This window comes from Anser cygnoides, chromosome 1, assembly GCF_040182565.1.
Source record: "Anser cygnoides isolate HZ-2024a breed goose chromosome 1, Taihu_goose_T2T_genome, whole genome shotgun sequence".
Classification (NCBI taxonomy): domain Eukaryota; kingdom Metazoa; phylum Chordata; class Aves; order Anseriformes; family Anatidae; genus Anser; species Anser cygnoides.
Genome location: NC_089873.1, coordinates 209589156 through 209611188, shown reverse-complemented (window position 1 = coordinate 209611188; position 22033 = coordinate 209589156). Strand labels below are relative to the sequence as shown.

The window sequence follows — 22033 nt, the reverse complement described above, 5'->3', positions numbered from 1 at the left end:
CATCGTTAACCGGGAACCAGTACGTAGGAGGTGGATGGGAATGGAGACAGAAGAAAGTATTTTAAGAGGGAGAGCTTGGGTTCAAAACAACATCTGGGAAGTGACTCCCTGGCTAGAGGTGAAACCAGACTAATGAATGCCTGGGCTCACTGGTCCTGAGAAGTCAGTCCTTGAATCTGCAGTTTTTAGATAAAACAGCCCTACAGCGAAGGAGCTGAGCTGCGGGTTTCTTTGACAGCTGAAATATGGACGGGGAAGTGTGATGTCTGAACCCAACCCTGACTTTGGTTTAGGTATTTCTTATTAAGAATATCCTGGAGGAAATTGTTGTTGTAGCTCCCTCTTCCCTTCCCTGGCATTTCACTCCTAATCCCACATTAGCGGCTTGCACTCCTGCAGCCACACCGAGGTGACTGGGGAGCTCACTGCAAACCAGAGCACTGAAACTTCAGGGAGGTTTTCAGAGACAGGGTGATTCTTTTTTTACTGCTTTTTAGCCTGACTCTGCAATGTAGACTGAGAAGGAGAGATACCTTCAGGGAGCTAACCTTGCCCCTGAAAAAAGCGTAAGGTAGAACTCTTGTTCCTGTGTAAAAAAAACAACAATTGTGATTGTTTTTGAAGGTTTCATCTTGTGAAGTGCAGAGCAGTCATCTGGAGTGAAAACCACCCTCTTTCTGGCAGAGGCCCTGCATTCCCACAGCTGTTAGGGTTAGTACCACGAGCTTTTCAGTGTTGACAGCCTACTTTAAAGCTCCTTGGCCCATCCCACCCATCTCCACCAAATGAACTAACCAAAACACCCGGCTAAGTATTTCCAGGGGCAGCCAAGGGGAAATGCCTTCTGTAGACAGTTTTAAAGTTCACACTGTGTACGAAAGCTCCTTGAGGATTAGGAAGCAATGAGTAGAAATTTATCATTTTATCAGGTCAGGAAAGTGGAGTGCACTACGTTCATCTTCTGGGGGTTCCTCTAGGGGGCTAGGAGGGAGAACACCTGCAAATTACATTATAGATTGCATCATAGTCCAGCTCTGAAGTGCACCATAATCATCATTGTCACTGCATTGCAGCAGCAGCTTGGACCACTGCCATTTTTCCAGGCACCAAATGGCCATACCCCACCTGGTGACTGTCCAACCTAAGTGGGTTTACAATGGGCATTCACTGAAATCAGCTCTTTTCTGACTCTTCTCACCCCCATCCCTGTCCAAGTGCTGTGACTTGACCCTGATTGCAGTGTGTTTGCTCTTCCTATGCCCTCCCAACAGGGTTTGAACTAACGTGAGTTGCACCATGAACAGTTCCCAAGGAATTCACCTATTTGCTAATTCTGATCCAAGCTGCCTTCAGCAGAAGTCACTAGGGTCATGATATATCACTTTGATCTCTGCCGAGGAGAAAAAACCTCTTTAAATGTGGAAGCAATTAAGGAAAAATAGATGGGTTGATGGACAAAACAGGAAAAAGACATGGCTAACGTGGTCCAGCTCAAAAACCTCACCCCTCTTACCACATACATAAAAGAAATAATGGGTGGGAAGCAACTACAGCAAAGCTGGCCAGCTTTGAAGCATCTAGGGAGGTGACCCAGTGCCCCAGCCCCACTGATAGGAGAGATCAGAAGCGTACATTTTGATGTGCATTATGGATGTTTTATTGAAAATAGACTTTTTTTTCTTTTTAACTGAGAATGGTCATGAGATTGAGACATCACTTTCACAGCAACATTTTACCCAAGGGGCTTACCAGACTTTTTGTGAGCGCTCTGTGTAAAACCTTAAAACTGAACAGAAATCATTGCCTACCTTCAGCTGAGAGGTCTGATGTGCAGTATGGTGGGCCCCGAACAACCACTTCTTGCAGGATAATCGCAAAGCTGTAAATGTCTCCTTTGAACGTGCCTTTTCTGCGCATGTCTGGGTCCCTCAGCAACTCAGGTGCTGTCCAGAGTAATTCTAAAAAAATACAAGAGCATCAGATTTCTTATACTTGGGCTCAGACTTGTTGCTCCCAGTATTTAAATGCATGCTTCATTCCAGTCATTTGAGGAGAGGTGGGAACATATTTCATTGTTTATTGAATCAGGTCTTTTATGTCTTGCAATGTGTTAGAAATACTGAACTTCTATACTGTTGAGAAATTTTAATTTTCCAAATTTCACTCTACCTTTTGAAAAAAATTGCTATACCAGTAATTTACATTTTATAACACTAGTCCTGAACTTCTGTATAACAAGTCATCTGACCAGTGTCAGAAGTTTTAGCTATTTTTTTCTTTGAAAAAATATCACTCAGACAAAAAGTTGATGCTGAAGCTTGGATCTCTTGTTACAGGTGTTGTTTATCAAAGAAGAAAGAGTTAATAAAGTATTTTACGTAGTTCTCAGATGAAAGCAGTTTCCATCACAGAAGTCTGTGGCAGTCTGAAGTATGACCAGTCTTTATAGTCCTATAGTTCAAGTGATGAAAGACATAGTTGTAAAAAACATACCTGGACTCATCAGGAAATGAATCTTTTTCAAACTGGGATATTGTTACCCTGGCAGCTGTGCACTGTGGGCAATGGGAATACAGAAATTTTCAGGTACTGCAATATATATAATTAATGTAAGGGAGGAGAAGATGGGTCTTCTGGCAGCTTACATAGCTGAGACACTGGAAATGTATGGGAATCAAATCCTATAATAGGGGGATCAAAGCACTACATGCCACTTGAAACCAGCTTTCAAGGATAAGCTGGGATACAATAGGAATTCGAGGCAATAGCTGGCAATTTCTTTTCACCTGGAAAGAAATCTCATCAAAATCTCCAAACTCGGTCCCTTGATATGTTGTCCCTAAGAGGTGGTAATGACATGTGTCAGCCTTTTTTGACTGGCATGTGAAGGACCTATTTCAAAGAGACTGTTATCATGCTGTGTTTCAGATAAATTAGTTTTATTTTATTTTATTTTATTTTATTTTATTTTATTTTATTTTATTTTATTTTATTTTATTTTATTTTATTTTATTTTTTCTTTATATTTTTTAAAAAAGGGCTCTTTTTATTTGGCTTAACTTAAAACTTCAAAGATAGGGCTGGAGCTAAGAATATGAAGCCAATTCCACCTGTCACAGAAATTCAGAATTGCTTCAGATTTGAGGTGCACTTAAATCCTTCTCCAACTACAAAAAGCTTGAGCTCTGTCACTGCTTACAACAAAATCTCTTTCCATTACCATGACACTCTGCTATTAGCCTTTAGGAAGTCTGAAAAACTTTGCATATTCTTTCCTATAACAATTCATTTTATACAGGTACCTGGGTGTTGTGAGATGAAGCATGTATAAATCCTCATGTAGCCGCTGGCTGTTAAATCAATGGACACATATTTCCCCAAAATATTTCCTTATGGCACCTACCTTCAGGGGGTGGCTGAATATAAGGGCATTTCTGTGCTTCTAAGAGCTCGTTATAACCATAGTCGGTGATCTTCAGCACAAACCGTCCGTCCACAACACAGTTACGAGACTTCAGACGTCCATGGGCAAAATCTCGGTGGTGTAAATACCTAATTCCCTATGAAATACAGAAAAGATTGAGACTGTTCTTTGAGACTCTATTATCCATCAGCATTCAGAGGCACTAAGCCACCTTGGAGGGCACCAAATGTGGCACTGACTCCATGCCAAATGCAGAAGTCAATTAAGACACCGTCATCTGGAAGGCTCCAAATTACACAACCAGCGTTAATCAGCCCAGGAAACTAGGGGAAAAGTTCAGAAACTGATTATGAACAAGAATTTGGCTGCACCCTAAAGTAATACTGAGAAAGACTAACACCATTAGGAGTCAGACGCCTCCTTCTTTGTAGCCTTAGGACTTGTTTCGCTCAGAAGCTGTACTTTTAGATGAGGTTAAGAAGGTGGACACAAGTGGTACCAAATGGTTAAGTGAAGGGAAGCTACAGAGGTGTTGAGAGCTGGATGCCCTAGCATCCTCCTCCTCCTCAAGGAGGAGCAGAAGGTAGGTTTCTGGAAGTACACCCTCTGCAAGCCACCTACCCCGGACTCCTAGTTCACGATTATGGGATAAAAACACGTAGGACATGATTGGAAGTGTGTGAACACTCTTGCAAAGTGACCACAGATGCATCCACCCTGTAGCAGAGGATGTCTATGCTTTGGTTCTGTGCTGGAAGCATTTCTAATTTATGACAAGAAAGGCCCTTTGAAAGTAGGATTTTGTCACCAAATTCATTGTTCTAGGTGGTCAGTTCCAGTCTGATGTGTGGTTTTAACCTCTCAGCCTGCTGTTGAGGATGTACTCCTATCACTCTAAACAGTATTTCTCAGATGGTAACAGAACAGGAGTAAGAGGTCTCTACTAAAGACCCATGTATACCAGTATAGTTACAGTCACATTGGTTTTCCCTACGTTACTCCTAAAATCCCACAGTCCTGGAGGAAATAGCTATGTCAATCTAAAAATCACATGCTGGTCAGGCCTCAGCAGGAGCAATGGATTTACTTTAATTAGATCCATCAGGAGGGAGGACTTGAACATCCAATCCAGTTTCATATCTTCATTTCTCAGTAGGTCTTCCAGGCTTCCTCGGGAACAGTACTCTGTCACTATGGCAAAGATGCCACAGTCAGAGAAAAAGCCCAGGAACAGATTCACATTTTCATGACGCAAATCTTTCATCTGAAACAAGACAGTGAATTGCAGGAGACCAAGTCAGCCAGACATCTGCTCAGCATCATCAGATGCCCTTACCATTTCTGTCTTTCCAAACAACCTTTCACACTAGAATGGGGAAGAAAACATCTTTGCCACTTACAGTCATCTGTCCTACACTTTTTTTAAGCTTTGCTCATCTTAGTCTAACCATTAAGACAATGAAAGTAAGATAGCAAAGACAAACTGAACACCAACGTGTTTTTCTTCAGACAAGCTGGACTGGATTTTTCAGTAGGACAAAATGGTTTAGGTGGGCTAAGATGAGTTCAGCATGTGGGGCCTTGCTTCTGCTCTGGTTTGATCTGGAAAGCAATAGCATGCCTGGAGTATCCAAAGTCATCCATCAGTGGTGGCTTTGGCTAAATACCCTGGTAAGTTTGCTATATTTTTATGCATAATAATGCCATTCATTTGTTAGCAGTAACTGCCAACAGCTAATAGCCTTGAATATGGAAAATAAGTGTGTTTGCTTGTCAGCTAATAATAAGATAGAAAACTAAACTTTTGCAGGGAATCTTAGCTGGAAATATAAACCAAATCCCAGAGAAATGTGCACCTTCGTCTGTGCCAAACTTCTAGACAGCAAGCAAACAGCACATAGAAATAGCTAGTAGTGCATTACCCTGCCCTGATACAAAACAGGGTGGTTTCCCCCAAACCACTCTGTCTTTGCAGACAACTTCATTTAGAGGACTCATTGTACATCTAGTCTTGCACCAGCTCTGAAGTATCGGGCACAGGATGGGCTTTTGCAGGCTGCTGACTGGGAACACTGGTCACTGGCAGGTTTGTCAGATGCAATCCTGCATGGTCCTTTCTCCCAGATGTCACCAGGCAAGAATTACTGACAGCCATGAAGTGTGATTCGATGGATATTAACAGGAGACAAAGAGAATAAAAATTCCCTGCTGTTGCGAAGGCCCCCAGACAACCTTCCCTCCGCATCCCCACTCAGCCCCTGTTCCTACCTTCCTCAAGATGCTGGTGGAGCTTTGCCGCAGATGGTGAATTGCTCCCGTCTCAAATTTTTTCAGCCACACCCAGTCACCCTGTCCACAATACAGGTGGGTGAATGACAGAGCAAGTCTCTGAACAACGACTAACATTGAGACCTAGGTCCGAATTCCAGATCCTTGACTCTAAAAGTAGTTGGGGATTTTCAACGTCCTTGGAAGTACTATATTTCTATATAGTTTCTACTATATTTATGGTAGAATTTATAGTATATATTTGTATTTATAATTTATACTATATTTCTATATCGTTTCTATATTGCACCCAATTGAGAATCCACAGGAAACCCTAAAAAAATGGGGTGAGGCAGGGCCTTCACCTAGCTCAGAACCTCATAGCTGGAAGTATCTATTAGTATCTAATTAACATTAGAAATTATTAAATTAGTATTATTAGTATCTAACAAACAAAGATACATTGATTAAAAGAGAAAGTAACTCTCTACAGATTCTCTGGCACTAATAATCTAGTTTCCTCTGTCTCTTTACAAGAAGAATTGCCATGCCACTTATCAAAAAGTTGTATTTTTGGAAAGAATTGATGAGTGTTTTTATTTTCTATTTTATTTTATTTTATTAATTTTATTTCATTGTATTCTATTTTCACCCTCTGGGGGCATCAGCAGTACTAATATCCTGGCATCTACAGTACAGCAGCCCAAGACTTTCCCCACCTAAGCAGCTCGGTGACCCAAAGTGGAGAGAGACTGTACGGTGTCCATGCCTACCTCATACAAAGCCACGTTGGAGGTTTCGTGGGTGGCAGCTGTGCTTTTCAAGGAAAAGGAGCGGGTTGGGGATTTCTGGCTTCTGGTCTCGGCTGCTACGCTGTTTGCATCAGTCAAGCTGTCCAAGGTCAGCCTCTGAAAGGCAAGGAAAGCAGATGCAGGACAGTTCACACCTCTGGATGTGATCCTCCACCCCAGCTCTGCCCAGGACATACATGCCATCAGTTTAAGCAACAGAATTGCCTCGCAGCAGTCCATAACTAGTGATAGGACTAGAGGGAATGGCCTCAAGTTGCACCAGGGGAGGTTCAGGTTGGAAATGAGGAGACATTTCTTCTCAGCAAGAGCGGTCAGGCATTGGGACGGGTTGCCCAGGGAGGTGGTGGAGTCCCCATCCCTGGGGGTGTTCAAGGCAAGGTTGGACGTGGTGCTTGGGGACATGGTTTGGTGGGTGACAGTGGTGGTAGGGGGGTGGTTGGACCAGATGATCTCGGAGGGCTTTTCCAACCTTAATGATTCTGGGATTCTATATTGCTGGCATGGTCCTGGGCATGGGTCTGGTCTGTGCCAAATAACACTCTCCTAGGCAATCCCCAGAGCTGGGAAGGAGCCAGCACAGGCCAGGAACAATTCCCGATGGGTAGTTTGGATGCAGACACTTTGTTTTAGAGGGTATGATAGTTTTTCTATGTGGATATAAATGATGCTATGCCTTCCAATGTCAGGAAGAAAGAATAAGCCCTGGCTGTTAGAATAAATACAGCCAACGGTACTACTTCACATCATCATAACAGCTCTAATATTGTGTGTGCATCTAGCCTAAGACTCAAAACCCCTCAGCATATGGGAAAATATTTGACATGCAGGAGGAAATGAGGTATGGGGAAGTGAAGGACATTCCCAGAGGTACACGGGTATGGAAATGCCATGCATCAAACCTGTCTTTGAGGGTCCCACAGGATTAATTGCATGAGTGAAAGGACTTACCTTTTTATGTAGCTCTGGGTTGATGAAGATAAGGTCATCCAGGGTCAGTATTATCTTGTTAGGCCCCCTGAATAACTGGCTGTTCAGGATGCTATGCCTGGGAGATTGAGAGAGTCACGGTTATCACTTTCGGCTAGGTAAGTAGTTTCTGACACTGAATCCCCTATGTCTGGCTTCACTGCAGTATTAGGAAAGTGCAGTAGTGCTGGACATGGCTGAAAGCAGTAGACAAGCCAAGATGTCCTAACTTGGACTGAAATCCTCTGAGTTAAACAGCAAGGGTTATTCAATTCACAGACAGCAAAATCTCTAATCTCAGAGTGTCTCATCACAAATGGAGATTTTGAGTTAATCAAATAATAATAATTTGAGTTAATCAAATAATTTACAAATATAAACTGGAAGTGTATATAATGCATACTTTGTTCTACTTGCATTTATTTTTCATAACCCCCGCCATTCTCTACTAGGGGAGGATAACAGGTTTTATCAGACCAGCCTACCTGGTGAAAAAACAGGCCAGCTTTCAGGCACACCAGCCTTTCTTAGGGCCTGAAACTGAACCTTTGGTAATTTATAAAAGCAGCCTGGACAACAGTCACCATCAAAGTGTGCTAGATGAATATTGTAGCATGGTGCAGTACGAACCTCACAGCAAGATACCTCCTTGCAATGACTGCAAACTCGTAACAGAGGGAAAGGCTACAAGGAATGAGAGTTTTGTTGTATGTGGCAATGCAGTGTGGAGGTCTTGGAAGCAATATTGCTGAGCCAGTGCTCTTCTTCTTGGTCGTGAGTGATTATATCAAGCAGAAGACTGTGCTGATTCAGATCTACTTCCAGGATCTGAGCCAGATGAGATGTCTATCGCATACTGTGCAGCACAGGACAAATGTTCTTCTGGCATCTCCCAGGGATGCTGCTGCTTGTTTTCCAAGGGATGACTCTGGACTCCTTGAAAGACTACCAGATTTGCAGAATTGCCACAGGGGAGATAGGAAATTCAATGTACTTGTCAGAAAAAAAGATGTTGTCTGCTACTTGCCCAGCTTCTCTAAAATTGGCATAGCAGAAAAGCTCACAGCAGGAAAGGATGCACTAGCAAGGACTACACGTTCATGGGCTAGTTCAGACAGGCTTGCACAAATTAATACGAAACATTCCAGAGTTTCATTGGTAGTTTTCAGCTGGGATTCATCTGACCCTAATACTTACCACTTGGACATTTTGTGGACTTAGGAAAGAGGCAGAAGTCACACACCACTCTTTCAATGAATGCCAAGGTCTAACACTGAGCACGAAACATACTGTCGATGAGACAGTCAAAAATTCATCAGACAAGTACAGAAAAGGAAAAGAAAAGCTCTCCATTGCCCCCATTATTATTTTTTTTTTTGTTCAAAGTATTTTGTTTATACTCCAGCAGATGTCTGGTCATCTGGTAAGACTAAGTTCATGTTTGATTGTCTGCTAAGACAACTAGAACTTTTCCTAATGAGATCCCCAAAAAACATATTTGATCCTGTTGGCAGTAAGACTCCTTTTACTAACCATATTGTGGAAGGGTTCATTTTGCAAAATATCCATGATTTACTTTTTCATTGCATGCACCACTCTGGGCATTTTAGAACAGCATTGCTCTTTGGAGTTCAGAGGGAGCCTCATCCATATGTCCGCATCACCTTGGCTGATTTATTATCATCATTCTCTAACTGCTTTGCCTCTTGACACCCAAGTCAGCTCCATGCAAAAAGCTCATCACTCATGTACCCTTCACCTGTCCCGTAGAAAACTGTGCTCAATCATGCACACCCTCTCCCCCAGGCGTGGAGGAAAGCACCCCGCTGCTGAAAGCGAAGCACAGAGAGGGGAGTGACTCATTTAAGGTCATACAGCAGATCCCTGGCAGAGCTTAGACTAGTGCTCCCACATCTGAACTCAGTCCATGCTGTGGTTTAAATTTAGTTCCAGACATGCCCTGCCCTAACATAAATCATTGTCTGAGTCACACTAGACTTTATTTTTTTCCTCTCTTTTCCCCTGCAGATGGCCATACATCTTTACTTTACGACTAAGCCTTCCCAGGCACAGTCTAGTACTTGTGGAACAGCTTTCACGTAGAATAGGCAGAAAAAATGTCTTTTATTTGTGTAATTGTAGAGGCTGGTGGCCAAGGCATAGAGCAGGGCTTTAAGATGTGGGTGGATGGAGGCCACCTCCTCGGTGCCTGCAATTATCAAGTATTAGAAGCAGCTGTGTGTTGTAAGCAGGGGAGCTGTTTGAGGTGTTGCTTGTTGGGTGGCCTTATATCATACGGGTTTGGAGAGATGATTCAGGAGTGGGGAGAGAACATGTTTGAGGATGATTTGATAGGCTGAGCTGGATGGGACATTCCAGGAGCCCTGCTATGCTGAACCCATTGCTGCTGAATAAATATGCCTTCTAATTTCAGTCCTGTACCATGTAGATATCACCAACGACAGACAGATTCCTCCAGGGGAGAGTTTGGAGTAGAAGAGTACATTAGATTATGGCTATGCTGACCTTGCAAATATCAAGCCACCAAGTCCATGTTGGCTCACGTCCACCTTGGATATACAGTTGGGACAGAAGTGTGATTTGTACAATTGGTGGAAACTGTCTCTTCCTCAGCAGGCTATTGTTTTGCTCCAGAGTGAATCCCATGCCCAGAACAATGTATATGCAACATGAGTGACCAGGGACCTGGACTCCAGCTCATAGCAGGGAATAAATTGGCTTGACAATAAAGAGGTTTTCTAGTTCATTGCTCCAAACCCTTTCCAGAGAGAGTCTCTCTCTCTTTCTTTCCAATGCATGGAAAAAGGAAAGAGGGTCAGCCTATGTGCTAGGTAGGTAAATCACATAGGAGACAGAAATGCAGAAAAGAATGATCTGGAGTAAGAAAAAAGACATTTAAAATGGCAGCCCTCTTGGTCTCCACCCTGAAGTTCTCAAAGCAAATTCCTGTTGATTTGTAGGGCGTACTTTGCACTTCCAAAGAGATAGTAATCTTCGCAATGCTTCAGAGACATCATCCAGTTAATCCTTCCTGCAGCAAACTACAATGTTCTTCCAACGCTGGACTGGATTAAGTGTGAAATGGCTCCTCCTAAGACTACAGAACCAATGATCACACCACCCAAGCCTCAATCACTTAATAAAGTGAAGAAATATTTGGCTGGAGAGCAGAGACCACAACCAAACCTGCTACACATGGCTCAAGCTGCTAGCAAGCCTCCCACAGAAGGTAAAATTGGCTCTAAATCAAATATGTGCTGCAATTCTCACCTGATAAGATAAGCTAGGCCCACAGCACAAAGCACCAGGGCAAATACCAACATTGCTCCCAAAATCATGATTGTAGGCTCAATTCCTGTGCAAAGAGAGGGAGGAAAATCAGTGGATTAGAAAATTAATTAATTAGAATAATAATTAAGAATTGGAGTGATATTTAAATAGTTAGAATAAATAAGAAAGTTAATTTGATTTAGGCAATAATATTAAAATCACCAATATAAAGTCTTTAGACTACAAAGTCAAATATTCAGCTAAAAAGATGCTAGAAAATGATTCTTATTTAATGTTAATTTGTGAATACACAAATGCTGACTGTATTTGCATGAAACTGCTTTAATTTTTTACTTAGATGCATGAATGTTTTTCTCCTTTTTTTTTTTTTTTAACGAGATACAGAGCCCTGAATCAGTGGGAAAAATAGTAAATAACTGGACTCACAGACAAGAATTAAGTCTTACAGACAGCTTCTACAAAGTTCGTAACTTCTGAACATTTGACCCTCTTCTCTCCAGGAACTGAAACACTGAAGAAGCTTTATCATGTGGTACCAAACTGACTGCCAGTGTGAGTCACCAGTCCATCTGGGATTTTTCATTCCCTGCTACAGATGTCTAACGCTGAAAAGAGCAGAAGAGCAGGGAGATGAGGCTGATGTCTCAATGGGCCCATTGACAGAACGTACTGGAGACAGTTTGCTCATGAGTTTCTTTGCTAGGGGGTAAGGAAAACTGACATGAGTGGATGAGCTCAATTCAAGTGGGAAGAGTTTTCTGCCTCTGCCTCTTCTATCTTTTATTTATATTTACTTTATTCTCTCTGTGTTCAGAGATCCTCTAACACAAACAAACATGCAGAAATTTGGGTTGATAAAAAGTTCATGACTCTCTTGCACCTAAGTCTCAGGGCACTTTGTGAGACATAGAGACATAAAGCTTCCCAGTGAAAGCTGCAGGAATTTTTGAAAAATGGCATCTTCTCCAGGAGCAGACAAACCATTTTAGCTGAATTTTTCCTGACAGATTTATACTCATTTTCTGTTTCAGCCCAGGGCTCCAGTCCCTGATTGTCCTTATGCATATAAGTCACACTGCTTTCATGGCTAGACACATGAAAAAAGAGGGACTGGATCAGCTTAGAGGCAGACTTGCAGGACACCTGGTGCTCTGCACCTGTGGTCATCTGCTAGGAAACCTATTACTGAAGAGAGAATAACTTTGAATAACCCAGTCACAGGGGCATGGGTTGGTTTTCTTGCCGCACAAAGGAGCAAATGCCTTCCCGACAAGATAGTGGTACAGTGTAGGGGTATGAAAATCCCATCTCACATCCCTGCACGGTCATCTAACAATTTCAGAGAGAATTTGTATGGCAGACCACATTGTGGTAGGAATAATGTGGAGTTTGCTGATGTTCTCTTCTGTGTCCAGTTGTGTTTGGTTTGGTTGTTTATTTTGTTTGGTTTTGTCGTTGGTGGTGTTGTTTTTTGTTTTGTTTTGTTTTGGTTTTTTTTGATTTTACCAGTGCTGTCTCCTAAGCTTCCTCAGATAGTTCCCTGTAACCCATCACGGTGTGAGGACTCTTCCACAGCTGAAAAATGCCTAAGTCCCATTTCATTCACTGAAGCAGCATTTGATAAGCTGAGTGAGAGCTAGTTGAAGCACAAAATTCACTGGGGTGAATGAGAAACAGTAAAAGGACAAAAGAAGTGAAAAATAAGCACCCAGATAAACAAATCCTAAGTAACCGGAGTTAGCAGAGGCAATACCAAAGACCAGAGTGCTCATGTCACCATGTAAAGCCTTGAGGAAACTTAGTCAGAACTTTGTAACTCATTAGAAGTGAAAACTAGGTTAAAACGGGCTCACCTGAATGACCAAATTTAAGGTCATACTCGAGGGGATTTGGGGGATTGTGTTGAACTCATTGAGGGATGCTTTAAAGGGACTGTGAGAGTATGTGAAACTGCTGGGATGTACAGATTAAGGGACAAAAATGGGGAAAAGGAAGGGGCTGGGTTGATGAAGCACAAGAATGGGGTAATGGAGAGGATGGGAATGCTGGTCACACATAAACGTGCATTTTTCTGGCTAAACACTGCACATGCTTATCACAGTCTGTCCTACCATCTCCTTCTATTCCTATTTTTTTCCTGGGTGAGGGTGCTCTCTATTCTGCCTGCATCTGATGCTTGCAGACATCAAGTCTAATCAGTGAGTGAGATAAGAGGTCTGGGAGCCTGCTACCATGTGAGAGACGATAGGTGTGGGAGCCAGCTCCTGGAGAGATCAAAGGGTTTGGCACCCTGGGGAGAGCCCAGCGCAGGGCCCCCGAGGTGCCGAAGGGCCTGGAGCACCTCTGCCGTGAGGAGAGGCTGCGAGAGCTGGGGCTGCTGGGCCTGGAGCAGAGGAGGCTCCGGGGGCTGCCAGCCATGGCCACCGGCACTGCCGGGAGGTGCCGAGAGGCCGGAGCCAGGCTCTGCTCAGGGGTGCCCGGGGCCAGGCCCAGAGGCCCCGGGCCCAGCCTGGAGCCCAGGAGGTGCCCTCTGCCCCTCAGGAAGCACTGCTGGGCTGGGCGGGTGCCGGAGCCCTGGCACAGGCTGCCCAGAGAGGGGCTGGGGGCTCCTCCTTGGGGATCTCCAGACCCTTCTCTCCCTCTCTGAGCACCTTGGCAGCTTCACATCCCCACCTCCTCCAACCCTAACTCCATACAAAAGCCAGACTGAGGCCTAGATTTAGTTCCAGTCATAAAATCCAGTCTCTGAAATATTAGTAATAATAATAAATTGCCACTTCACTGACAAATGCTTTTATGCTTTTGTAAAGGTGGGAACATAAAATCTGATCTCTCTAAAAATCAGTGGGATCTTTCTATAACTGCAATGCGATGCTGAATTGCCATTCTCTTCCTAGTGACAATGCAGAATTAGATATATGGTGAGATTATATTTGCTTGTTGGCTGCTCTAAGATCAGTATATCTCCAATTTCCATGGAGCTCTATTTTATTTTTACTCTAATTTAAACTAGCTACAGCTGAACCAAGGGGAGTGCTTTCCTCAGCTGCTGAATGAAATATTCTGTAGAAGTGGTTAAGTTTGTCTATTTAAGTCAGATCTAGAACAGTAGGAGTAAATATGTGTTATTATAAATAAATATGTCAAGTGGAAGCTAAGTATCCTACCCTGAGAATTAGGTTTCCTTGTTGACTTTAAAACTGCAGCACAGTTGCCTCAAGTTAAAAACAGTAAGTGAAACCGGTGCTCAATCTAGCAAACCCAGGAAAATATTTCTTCTCTTAAGTCTTCAATGACCACTTCATTTGTCTACTCCAACACTTTGAATAATGATTATTTTCTATTCTTGGTGAGCTCTGATGAGCCTTAACTCCACATACCTAACTCTTTAAAGAAGCTGGGGTTAACCGGGGCTGATGGTGAGAGCATCTGCAGTAGTGCAGCATAAGAACAATGTCTTCAGCACAAATCCTCTTAGTGCCCTGTCCATCAAAAGGACAGGGACACTTTGTTGGGTGGAGCCACTGGCATATATTGGTTGCTATCTAGCGTATATTACTTGCACATGTTGACTGTTAGACCTGGAAAACTCTTTCTAGAACCCAAAAGTGGCAACAACATTATTGATCTAAACAGTAAGAGAATCTTGTGGATCAATAGTGGGATCTCTGCATAGGACTCCCGCTACAAGTAGTGTGATGACCAGTCATCTTCATGGGAATTTTTTGGGTTTAGTCTTTTCTCTTTGGGGAGATCTAATTTACTAGGAAATCACACTGAGTAAGAAAAAAAAGATTAAATAAATAAGAAGGGTAGGCCTGATGACATTTGACCATATTACTTTGTTTTTCTTACCTCCAGTGCAGAGAACGTCTGGATCGAACCAACAGCTGCAGTCTGCCTTGGGAGGGGCTCCACTGGGAAAGTGGATGTCCTGGCCGAGGGATCTCACATCGTCTAAAGACATGTCCAGCAAGTGGGTTGGGAAGAGCTGGCTCCCATGACCATCTGTGTCCAGTACCACATAGTTGCTCAGCCACTTCCCACAGCTGTCTGTCTCTACCCACTGGCTAAATCCAGGGAAACTGACATTTTTCGTGTGTTCTGTTATGTTAACTCCTGAGACCCAAGCTCCTTTTTTCCGAGCGCTGTTTATAGCCATTGCCATGAAGTAAATGGCATCATAGATTGTCCCAAAGAGTGGAGAAACCTGAAATTACAGATGAAGTTCTGGTCAGGATATACTGCTGCCAGCTTCTGGTTTAAAATCTGCATCAAAAGATGTCCCTCTAGCTTATCTGTAAACTCAAGAATTGAGACACTTGGTTTTGTTCTCCAGGTTTGTCACAGACCTTCTGTGCAAACTCAGGCTAATATCTGGATCTAGGAGGATATATTAGAAGACTTGAATATCTTTGTTTCCCATTCAACATTCAGTCTAGGTATAAGATCTTGAAAACTTTTGGCCATCTGAAGTATCAAAAATGCTAAAGGGAGGTACTCAAACCTTTCAGCATTAAGGCTCCCAGAAAAATGGGTTTGAAGAATCTTAGATTGAAGGTAGCTCTGTCCAAAACATATGTGAACATTTCTTATGGTTGCTTCCCAAAATACACTTTCAAAATATTTTTAAAATTAAGTAAAATTACTTTCTGGGAAGAGCCAAGACTATGAGCCTGATGTTCAGCTGTCTTTTTATCACAGCCAGCCTCAAAGGACTGAGCTAAAACATTTTCCACAAATAAAAGACCACAGCAAGAGACTCGGCTCCCTACCCAGGTAGGAAAAATGTCATACTTGTGTTATCAAGTCTCTGTCAAAGCACTGATTATTCCTAAGACATAAAATTCACTGCCAGAGAAAACCTGTTCTCTGGGGTACCAAAGCCTTTTCTCCTTCCATTGCTCTCCTCTGTGCCAGACTTGATTTAAGAGTCTGTAACTTTCACTCTCCCCCCCAAAAAATGGTTGTTTTTATAGACATATGATTTTTCACAGTAGGTAGCTGAAGGGAGATTATAGCCAATACACTCATTATAAAACAAGAAATGTTGGGAACTGTAGAAGTTGATGTCTATGGAGGGATTTGTTGACCAGATGTAGACATCTACAGTGAAGAATCCTACACTCTGTATAGTTAACCTGGGCTCTCATTACAGTGAAGGAAAAGATATGGATGCTTATAAGACGTGATTCCTTTCTTTCTAAAGTAGACATCCATGCAGATCTGATAAATTGTGCCTTAAAAGTGCTTAAATTTTTTGAAAGATCCTGGTGGGATTTGAAGATTAGTGCAGCTGTATCCTGCATCTCCTCACCAGCACAGCAGTCTCCAATTCTTCTAATGTCTACAAGGTAGAACTTGACTGTGGTTTTTGTTTTTTTGTTTGTTTGTCTGTTTGTTTTTGGTTTTTTTTGTTTGTTTAGATAGACTTTGAGATAATTGTTCTGGCATGTTCAAAAGAACAACTTTGACTGAAGTGCTAAGAAGCACGAGGCAGCAATGATAATAAGCACTACCATCTAGAAGCATCCAGTATTTTGTTTGTTGCAACCCCCCCAAAAATTATCACACGTGGAAATCCTATTCTGGTGCCTTAAACTGGTGTCACAGACTTTATCCACCATAAGAGGGACCACTTTAGCTTGGGTTTACTGCCGTTAACTAAGTTAAACCAAATCTGAGAGCCTCAGAGACAGCCCATTTCTCTTGAATTCCCATCATGGCTCTGCAGTTGAACTAACTGACTTAGATTGCCAGAAAATCAGGAGAAATATCTCTTCCAAACAAATGCAGACAACACCCAGCCTTCACCATATTTTTCTCAAAATACAAGCACACACAGTCTGGATTTCCTTTCTCCTGTCCTTTCTCTGTAATTATTGCTTGAACTACGTGTCCTGTTACCACGTCCCAGAAAAGCTCGAGAGGAAGAGTATTTACCTGTGTAGCTTCCAGTTCCCTGGCTATTTCACCATTTTCTTTAGCTTCCCTGAATGCATCGTAAAAAGTCCTGTTTCCAGACTCCAGAGTAATAGTCAGCACAGCATCATATGCTTCCTGGAGCTTGGTGTCATTGTCAAGGGCATAGAATGAGTTGTTTTGGTAAGGAAGACTGTAAAGTAAAGTGTCATATGGAATGAGGACATATCTTCCATCCGTTAGTCCCATTTCCTGAGCTTTTGTGAGTAAGGTCGCCTGTTCCTCCCCTCCAATGAGCACAGAATGCATGCACAGAAGTATAACTGAAACACAAGGACCACAGACAGTGTTATTAATCCATTTGGGCTTTTCAAAACAAAACAGAAGTGTAATCATGGTCCTATGCTGTCATTAACTGAGACATGAGCCTTCCCTTCGTGTGCCCTGAGCTGACGGACACCACATAGTCGTTAGCAATGCCCAACTTCCACCCATTTGTCCTGTCACCAGCTATAGAGATTTTGGTTGGACACTCCTTAGGAAAGAAAGTATTCCTGACAAAAGAGGAGCTGAAGTGAACAAAGGCATTTTTTTCAGGTGCCTGAATTACAGGAAACAAACAGGTACTTCTGGGCAGTGATTTATCACGTACTATATCCAGCAGGGAGCTTAAGCTGCTCAGATGAATCATCTTTGAGAAGGGACTGGTTCTTTGTTAATGGAAGCAGCCCATCATCGCTAACTCAAACAGAGAGTAGCGATGGAAATGAGATGAACCCACCCAAGGTGGTTTTGCTCTCCATCATAGAGCTGAGCACTGATAAAACTCAAGTTAGACACCACCTTCCTACCCTTGTTAGCCTTTAGCCTAAAAAGCCAAGTTTTAGTTAAAATGCATCCTCATCTGGATTTGCAGTGCTGGTTGCAAAGATGTACATCCAGGATCAGAGCTGTGTCACAGACTTCCTGAAGGGCTTTGAACCAGGACAACAAGGCTTTTACCCATTTTCTTAAGAGAAAACGGATCATTCTTTACTACATGTGTTGTACACCAGCAGGGATGCTTCTGTTGCTTTAGTATGTGGTGTATAACACTGGTTTTCACCCCCAATTACTCACTGAACCCAGGTAGCAAGGACACAGCATTTCCAAAGCATGAGCTTTCTGATAATCCAAAACACCAACAATACAAACCTTCCTACAAACCCCTCTTTACACTTAATAGGGTCAAGCTGAGACACCCATCTCTACTAAATACTGTCTTTTCACACAAGCTGGACACAGTCTTTGATGCTGTAGACTATTTTATCCTATCTCCATCACATACAAAATGTCTAGCATTCTTTCACATGAATCCCTGGCTCTGTTAAGGTCAGAGATAAAATTCTGCTTGACTTAAATAACTTCAGAATTTCATTCTCTAGGCTATGTTCATTGATAACAATGCAGTCAATACCCTGGAGAAAATAAAATAAAATAATATAAAATAAAATAAAAATAAAAATAAAAGGAGTGAGACTCAAAACACTCAGAGCACTTACTTTTAATGCCACCAACTTTTTTGATCTTGTTCCAAGTGTCTTCAATGCCTTTTTCTCCTTTACCCATGGCTGTAACAATGCCTACAGGAAGACCCTCGTTCCTTAGTGCACTCGCTAACTTGTTGGCCGTGTCCATCCAAACATCCTGGTTCGAAGCAATGATGCCAACGTGAGCCCAGTTAAAATATTTCATGACTGTAAACAAAACTTGGGTTGGAGAGGGCAGGGTCCTGGCAAATGCAGGGTGATGGGTGGTGGAATCCAGTTTATAATTGATGCACGTCCATGAGAAGATGGTTTTATTCCAGTTTTCCCCTAAAAGCGTAGCCACCTCACAGAAGCCAGGGTTCAGAGGGCCTACAAAAGCTGAGGAAAATTTTCCAAAGTCAATGAATCTAACCAGAGCTCTTGATGTCTCACAATCTTCTTGCAGGACCACATAATCCAATCTCTGGCCAAGGTCTAGCGAAGGGTCTTTGCTTATTCGTTCCACCGCTAACCTGGCAGCTGCATGGGGAAAGGCTTTGGAGAAGAAGGGATCACAGTCCCAGGGTCCGAGCAGTCCAATTTTAAAAATGGAACAATGCACTGGAGGGGAAACTGCGATTATTCCCAACAGCAGCCACCAGAGAGCGTGGAAAAACGTCTTGAATGAATTACCAGTGTTGAACGGCTGCAACTTAATGTGCCTCGACAGCACCCAGAGCAAGCTGTTAGGGCACGGTAGGAGAAATGACATTGTTTTACAGGCAGGGAGACCGAAGCTGAGCTCTTCAGGAAGCCAAGTGGTGCATTACCAGCTGCTGGAAGAAAAGCAGATTACATTTGCCTTCCTGTATACGTATTTGCTCGGTGCATGTAGGTAGAGCTGAATCAGCCCAAATTATACAACAGCTCTCAAGATGCAAGTGTATGGGGTGCCAAAAACCTGCATAGCCCCATGGATGTGCACCACAAAAGCCATTGTACCACACAGACAACTCTACCAATTGCCAGTTAAACTCACTGTAGTCCTAAAATGCACAAATATATTAACATTTTAAAAAGTTTTGCAATCTATTTTGAAACGAGCCAGTGAAGAGTGACTCTGCTTTGTTTGCAGCAGTAAACACAACCTATGCATACAGTATTTTTTCAGTTCCTCAGAAGATAAATCCCAAACCACGCAGAAAAGCACATATGTAAGAGCACAGCAAGATAAAATGCACTGAGCCAGCAACTTTTGCCACTCCCAAAACCTCAGTGAGTTGTGAAAATGAACCAGAGCCCATATACACATAAACACACGCACACAAAGAGGTACTGGACCATATATGCCGGTTCTTAGAGTTTTCTATGTAAGTGCATATGATTTTAAAACTTTCTGAAAAGGTTTTTCAAGGTCAAACTTACCTCATTTGCCAGTGTCTTTTAAACCTGGCAGAAGGAAATGTGGAAAACAAGGTAGTCACAAAACGAGGGAAAAGCAGGATTATGATTGGAATTTAGCTAAGGACTGTTTAACTAGTGCAATGGCAGAAGCTTTTTGTTCAAACTTGGTGTAAAATATTTGTTATTAAAGACTACGAGCCATATGTTTTGGGGAGTAAAGGACTCACCCCTCACAGCCAGGCACAGAAATCCCAAACCCACAGCAGCTCCTCCACCATCAATAGCGTCATCCCATGGCTAAGAAAATTTGCTGATCCAAACAGGTTTGTGCTCTAAAAGTAGCAGCCCCCTTACCAGCTTACCTGTTCATCACCGGAGAAGTATTTTTGTCCTGGATCTTCATCCACTGAGGCTGAGTGTGCTATAAATACACCCACAGGTCCTCTACAGAGAGAGTCCTCCAGGAAAAGCCACCCACCAGCAGAGCAGCATCTCACCGGTGGTGATGGATCTCCTGGGACGTGGGTCCTGCCCCAGGGAGAGGCGATGCATGGTGGGCCTCCGTGCAAGTGCCCACCTTCTTCAGGCTTGGATTTTCACGGGACACCCCAGCTGGTGCTCCGAGACCCTCCGGCAGTCTCAAAATCTTCCTGTGCCCCCTTTGGTGAGGACCATCCTTCTCCTCCAGGGTTTCATGACTTGGGGTGCTTCACCCCAAGATCTTTGGACCTCGCTGAAGGTCTCGCAGAACTCCAAGGCTGCCTCACTCTGAACTGCTTCAGTGCAAGGACTTACTCATATCTAACTCACTAATTGTAGGGATAGCATCTTAAGGCTCTGCCTTTGGATTAGTAGGATTTAGCTCCTGGGTTCTGCCCCTTGCAGAACAGATCCTTAAGTCCCTGTGCACTACAGCTCCCCTTCCACCCTGAAGCAGCGGAGCCAAGAGATATTTTAGGCTTGGGGTAAGCAGAATATTTGATTTTGGGGAAAGCAGAATATTTGATTTCAGGCTCCACCATCCCGCTGATGTTTTACAGTCCCACCTTCCTTGTTTCTCTCTGGTACCCATCATGACACACACATTGCTTTTTACATCTGCAGCATAACATTCTTATCTCCCTGGGCTTTTTAGATCTCTCCCTACAGCTGAAGCCCCCAATAGCCCCCTCCGCATTCCCAGACACCTTCCTTCCTCAGTGGACTTGGCAATAAAACTGTCAACCTGTAAAGACCTTGAACATCACCATACCTGCCCTAGCTAGGAAGCCCCTTGCAGTAATTTATCTGAGGCCGTAGGACCAGCATTTGGTCTACAGGGAACCATTTGTAACTCAACCTTTTAGTGGCAGTAACTTAAAATATGTCATATAAATCATACAATCTCCTCGGCGCATGTTCAGTAGTAGCTCGTTCTTTGTGACTAATGATTAGGGGAAGTCACAAAGTCACTCAGATGCAGTGGGGAGAGCAGCTCTTTCCATTCTTTTTATTCATTTCTTTCCATTCATTCATTTCCTTGCATGGATCCAGGAAGGTTCCTGGAAATGTGCTTCACCGGGGACTGGTGCAGCTCGAGACAGTTACCAGGAATTACCAGAGCGCTTCACTTTTGGAAAGTGCTTAAAAGACATCAAACGTCAAGCCTGAACTCAGAACACAGCTATGTATGCTACTCGTGCATTAGGCTTACACGCCAGGCTCAGATCAAAGTGAAATTAAATAAAGCTCGTGCACTAGGAGTGTGATTTTTTGAATTGAGTGTAAAAGTTTAATTTATGTATATATCTATATCCAAATATACCTATGGCTACATACATGTCTAATATGTTCCCCGTTGTCTTTTTTTTTTATATATTGACAATGGTACTGTGCTGCTCCACTCAGGATCAGCAGTTTCAAAGCCTCCTGCAGTAGCTCCACTGGCTCACTTCTGGGGCATGTTTATAGCATTAAAATGTCCCATGTTGGGGGAAAAAAAAAAAAAAAAGAAAAAAAAAGTAGGTCAAACCCTCACCAACGAAAGATTAAAAAATAATTGAAGTGGAGATCTTTTTACTAGTGTGCTTACTCTGCCATAAAACAATTCATATTTTTCTATAGCCAAGTGGGTTGAAACCTCCCTCACTTTCTCCTTTTTCTTCTGCTTCTTGTTTTCCCAGCGAAAGAACAGAACCTCGTACAATCACATAATGCCAGTGGCAGGAGTCCACCCTCTGTATGGCAAGCTGGTTACCCCAAATCTCTCTGCCAGGTCTCTTACCCTAAAGGGCTCTGCCATGCTTGCAAAACAAGCTCAGGTCTTGGCGTTGTATGATTTTTCTCAGTAATAAGCAAAGTAAGTGTTGCAGCTGAAGAAAAAAAAAAAAGTTAATAGGATAATTTATTTGTTTGGAATTAATGTTAAAGATCCTACC

At 42.8% G+C, this 22033-nt stretch overlaps 1 protein-coding gene and 1 long non-coding RNA gene across 2 annotated transcripts in view; one reads left to right on the top strand and one right to left on the bottom strand.

The window, feature by feature from the left end:
- The window catches only part of GUCY2F (guanylate cyclase 2F, retinal), a 52677-nt gene extending 32793 nt beyond the window's left edge, over nt 1-19884 (bottom strand). Inside the window, exons 1-10 of the mRNA XM_013191257.3 lie at nt 18246-19884; nt 16726-17027; nt 14638-14992; nt 10762-10846; nt 7453-7549; nt 6466-6600; nt 5693-5773; nt 4512-4688; nt 3404-3560; nt 1809-1958 (exon numbers count right to left, since the gene is read on the bottom strand). Coding sequence (XP_013046711.3) covers nt 1809-1958; nt 3404-3560; nt 4512-4688; nt 5693-5773; nt 6466-6600; nt 7453-7549; nt 10762-10846; nt 14638-14992; nt 16726-17027; nt 18246-18984 — 2278 coding nt within the window. The 5' untranslated portion in view covers nt 18985-19884. The remainder of the gene's footprint in view (nt 1-1808; nt 1959-3403; nt 3561-4511; nt 4689-5692; nt 5774-6465; nt 6601-7452; nt 7550-10761; nt 10847-14637; nt 14993-16725; nt 17028-18245) is intronic.
- LOC106042386 (uncharacterized) lies at nt 10311-14784 on the top strand. The gene is made up of 3 exons (XR_010828464.1): nt 10311-10720; nt 11283-11334; nt 14644-14784. It is a non-coding gene; the product is annotated as an uncharacterized lncRNA (long non-coding RNA).
- Nucleotides 19885-22033: the final 2149 nt, after the last annotated feature.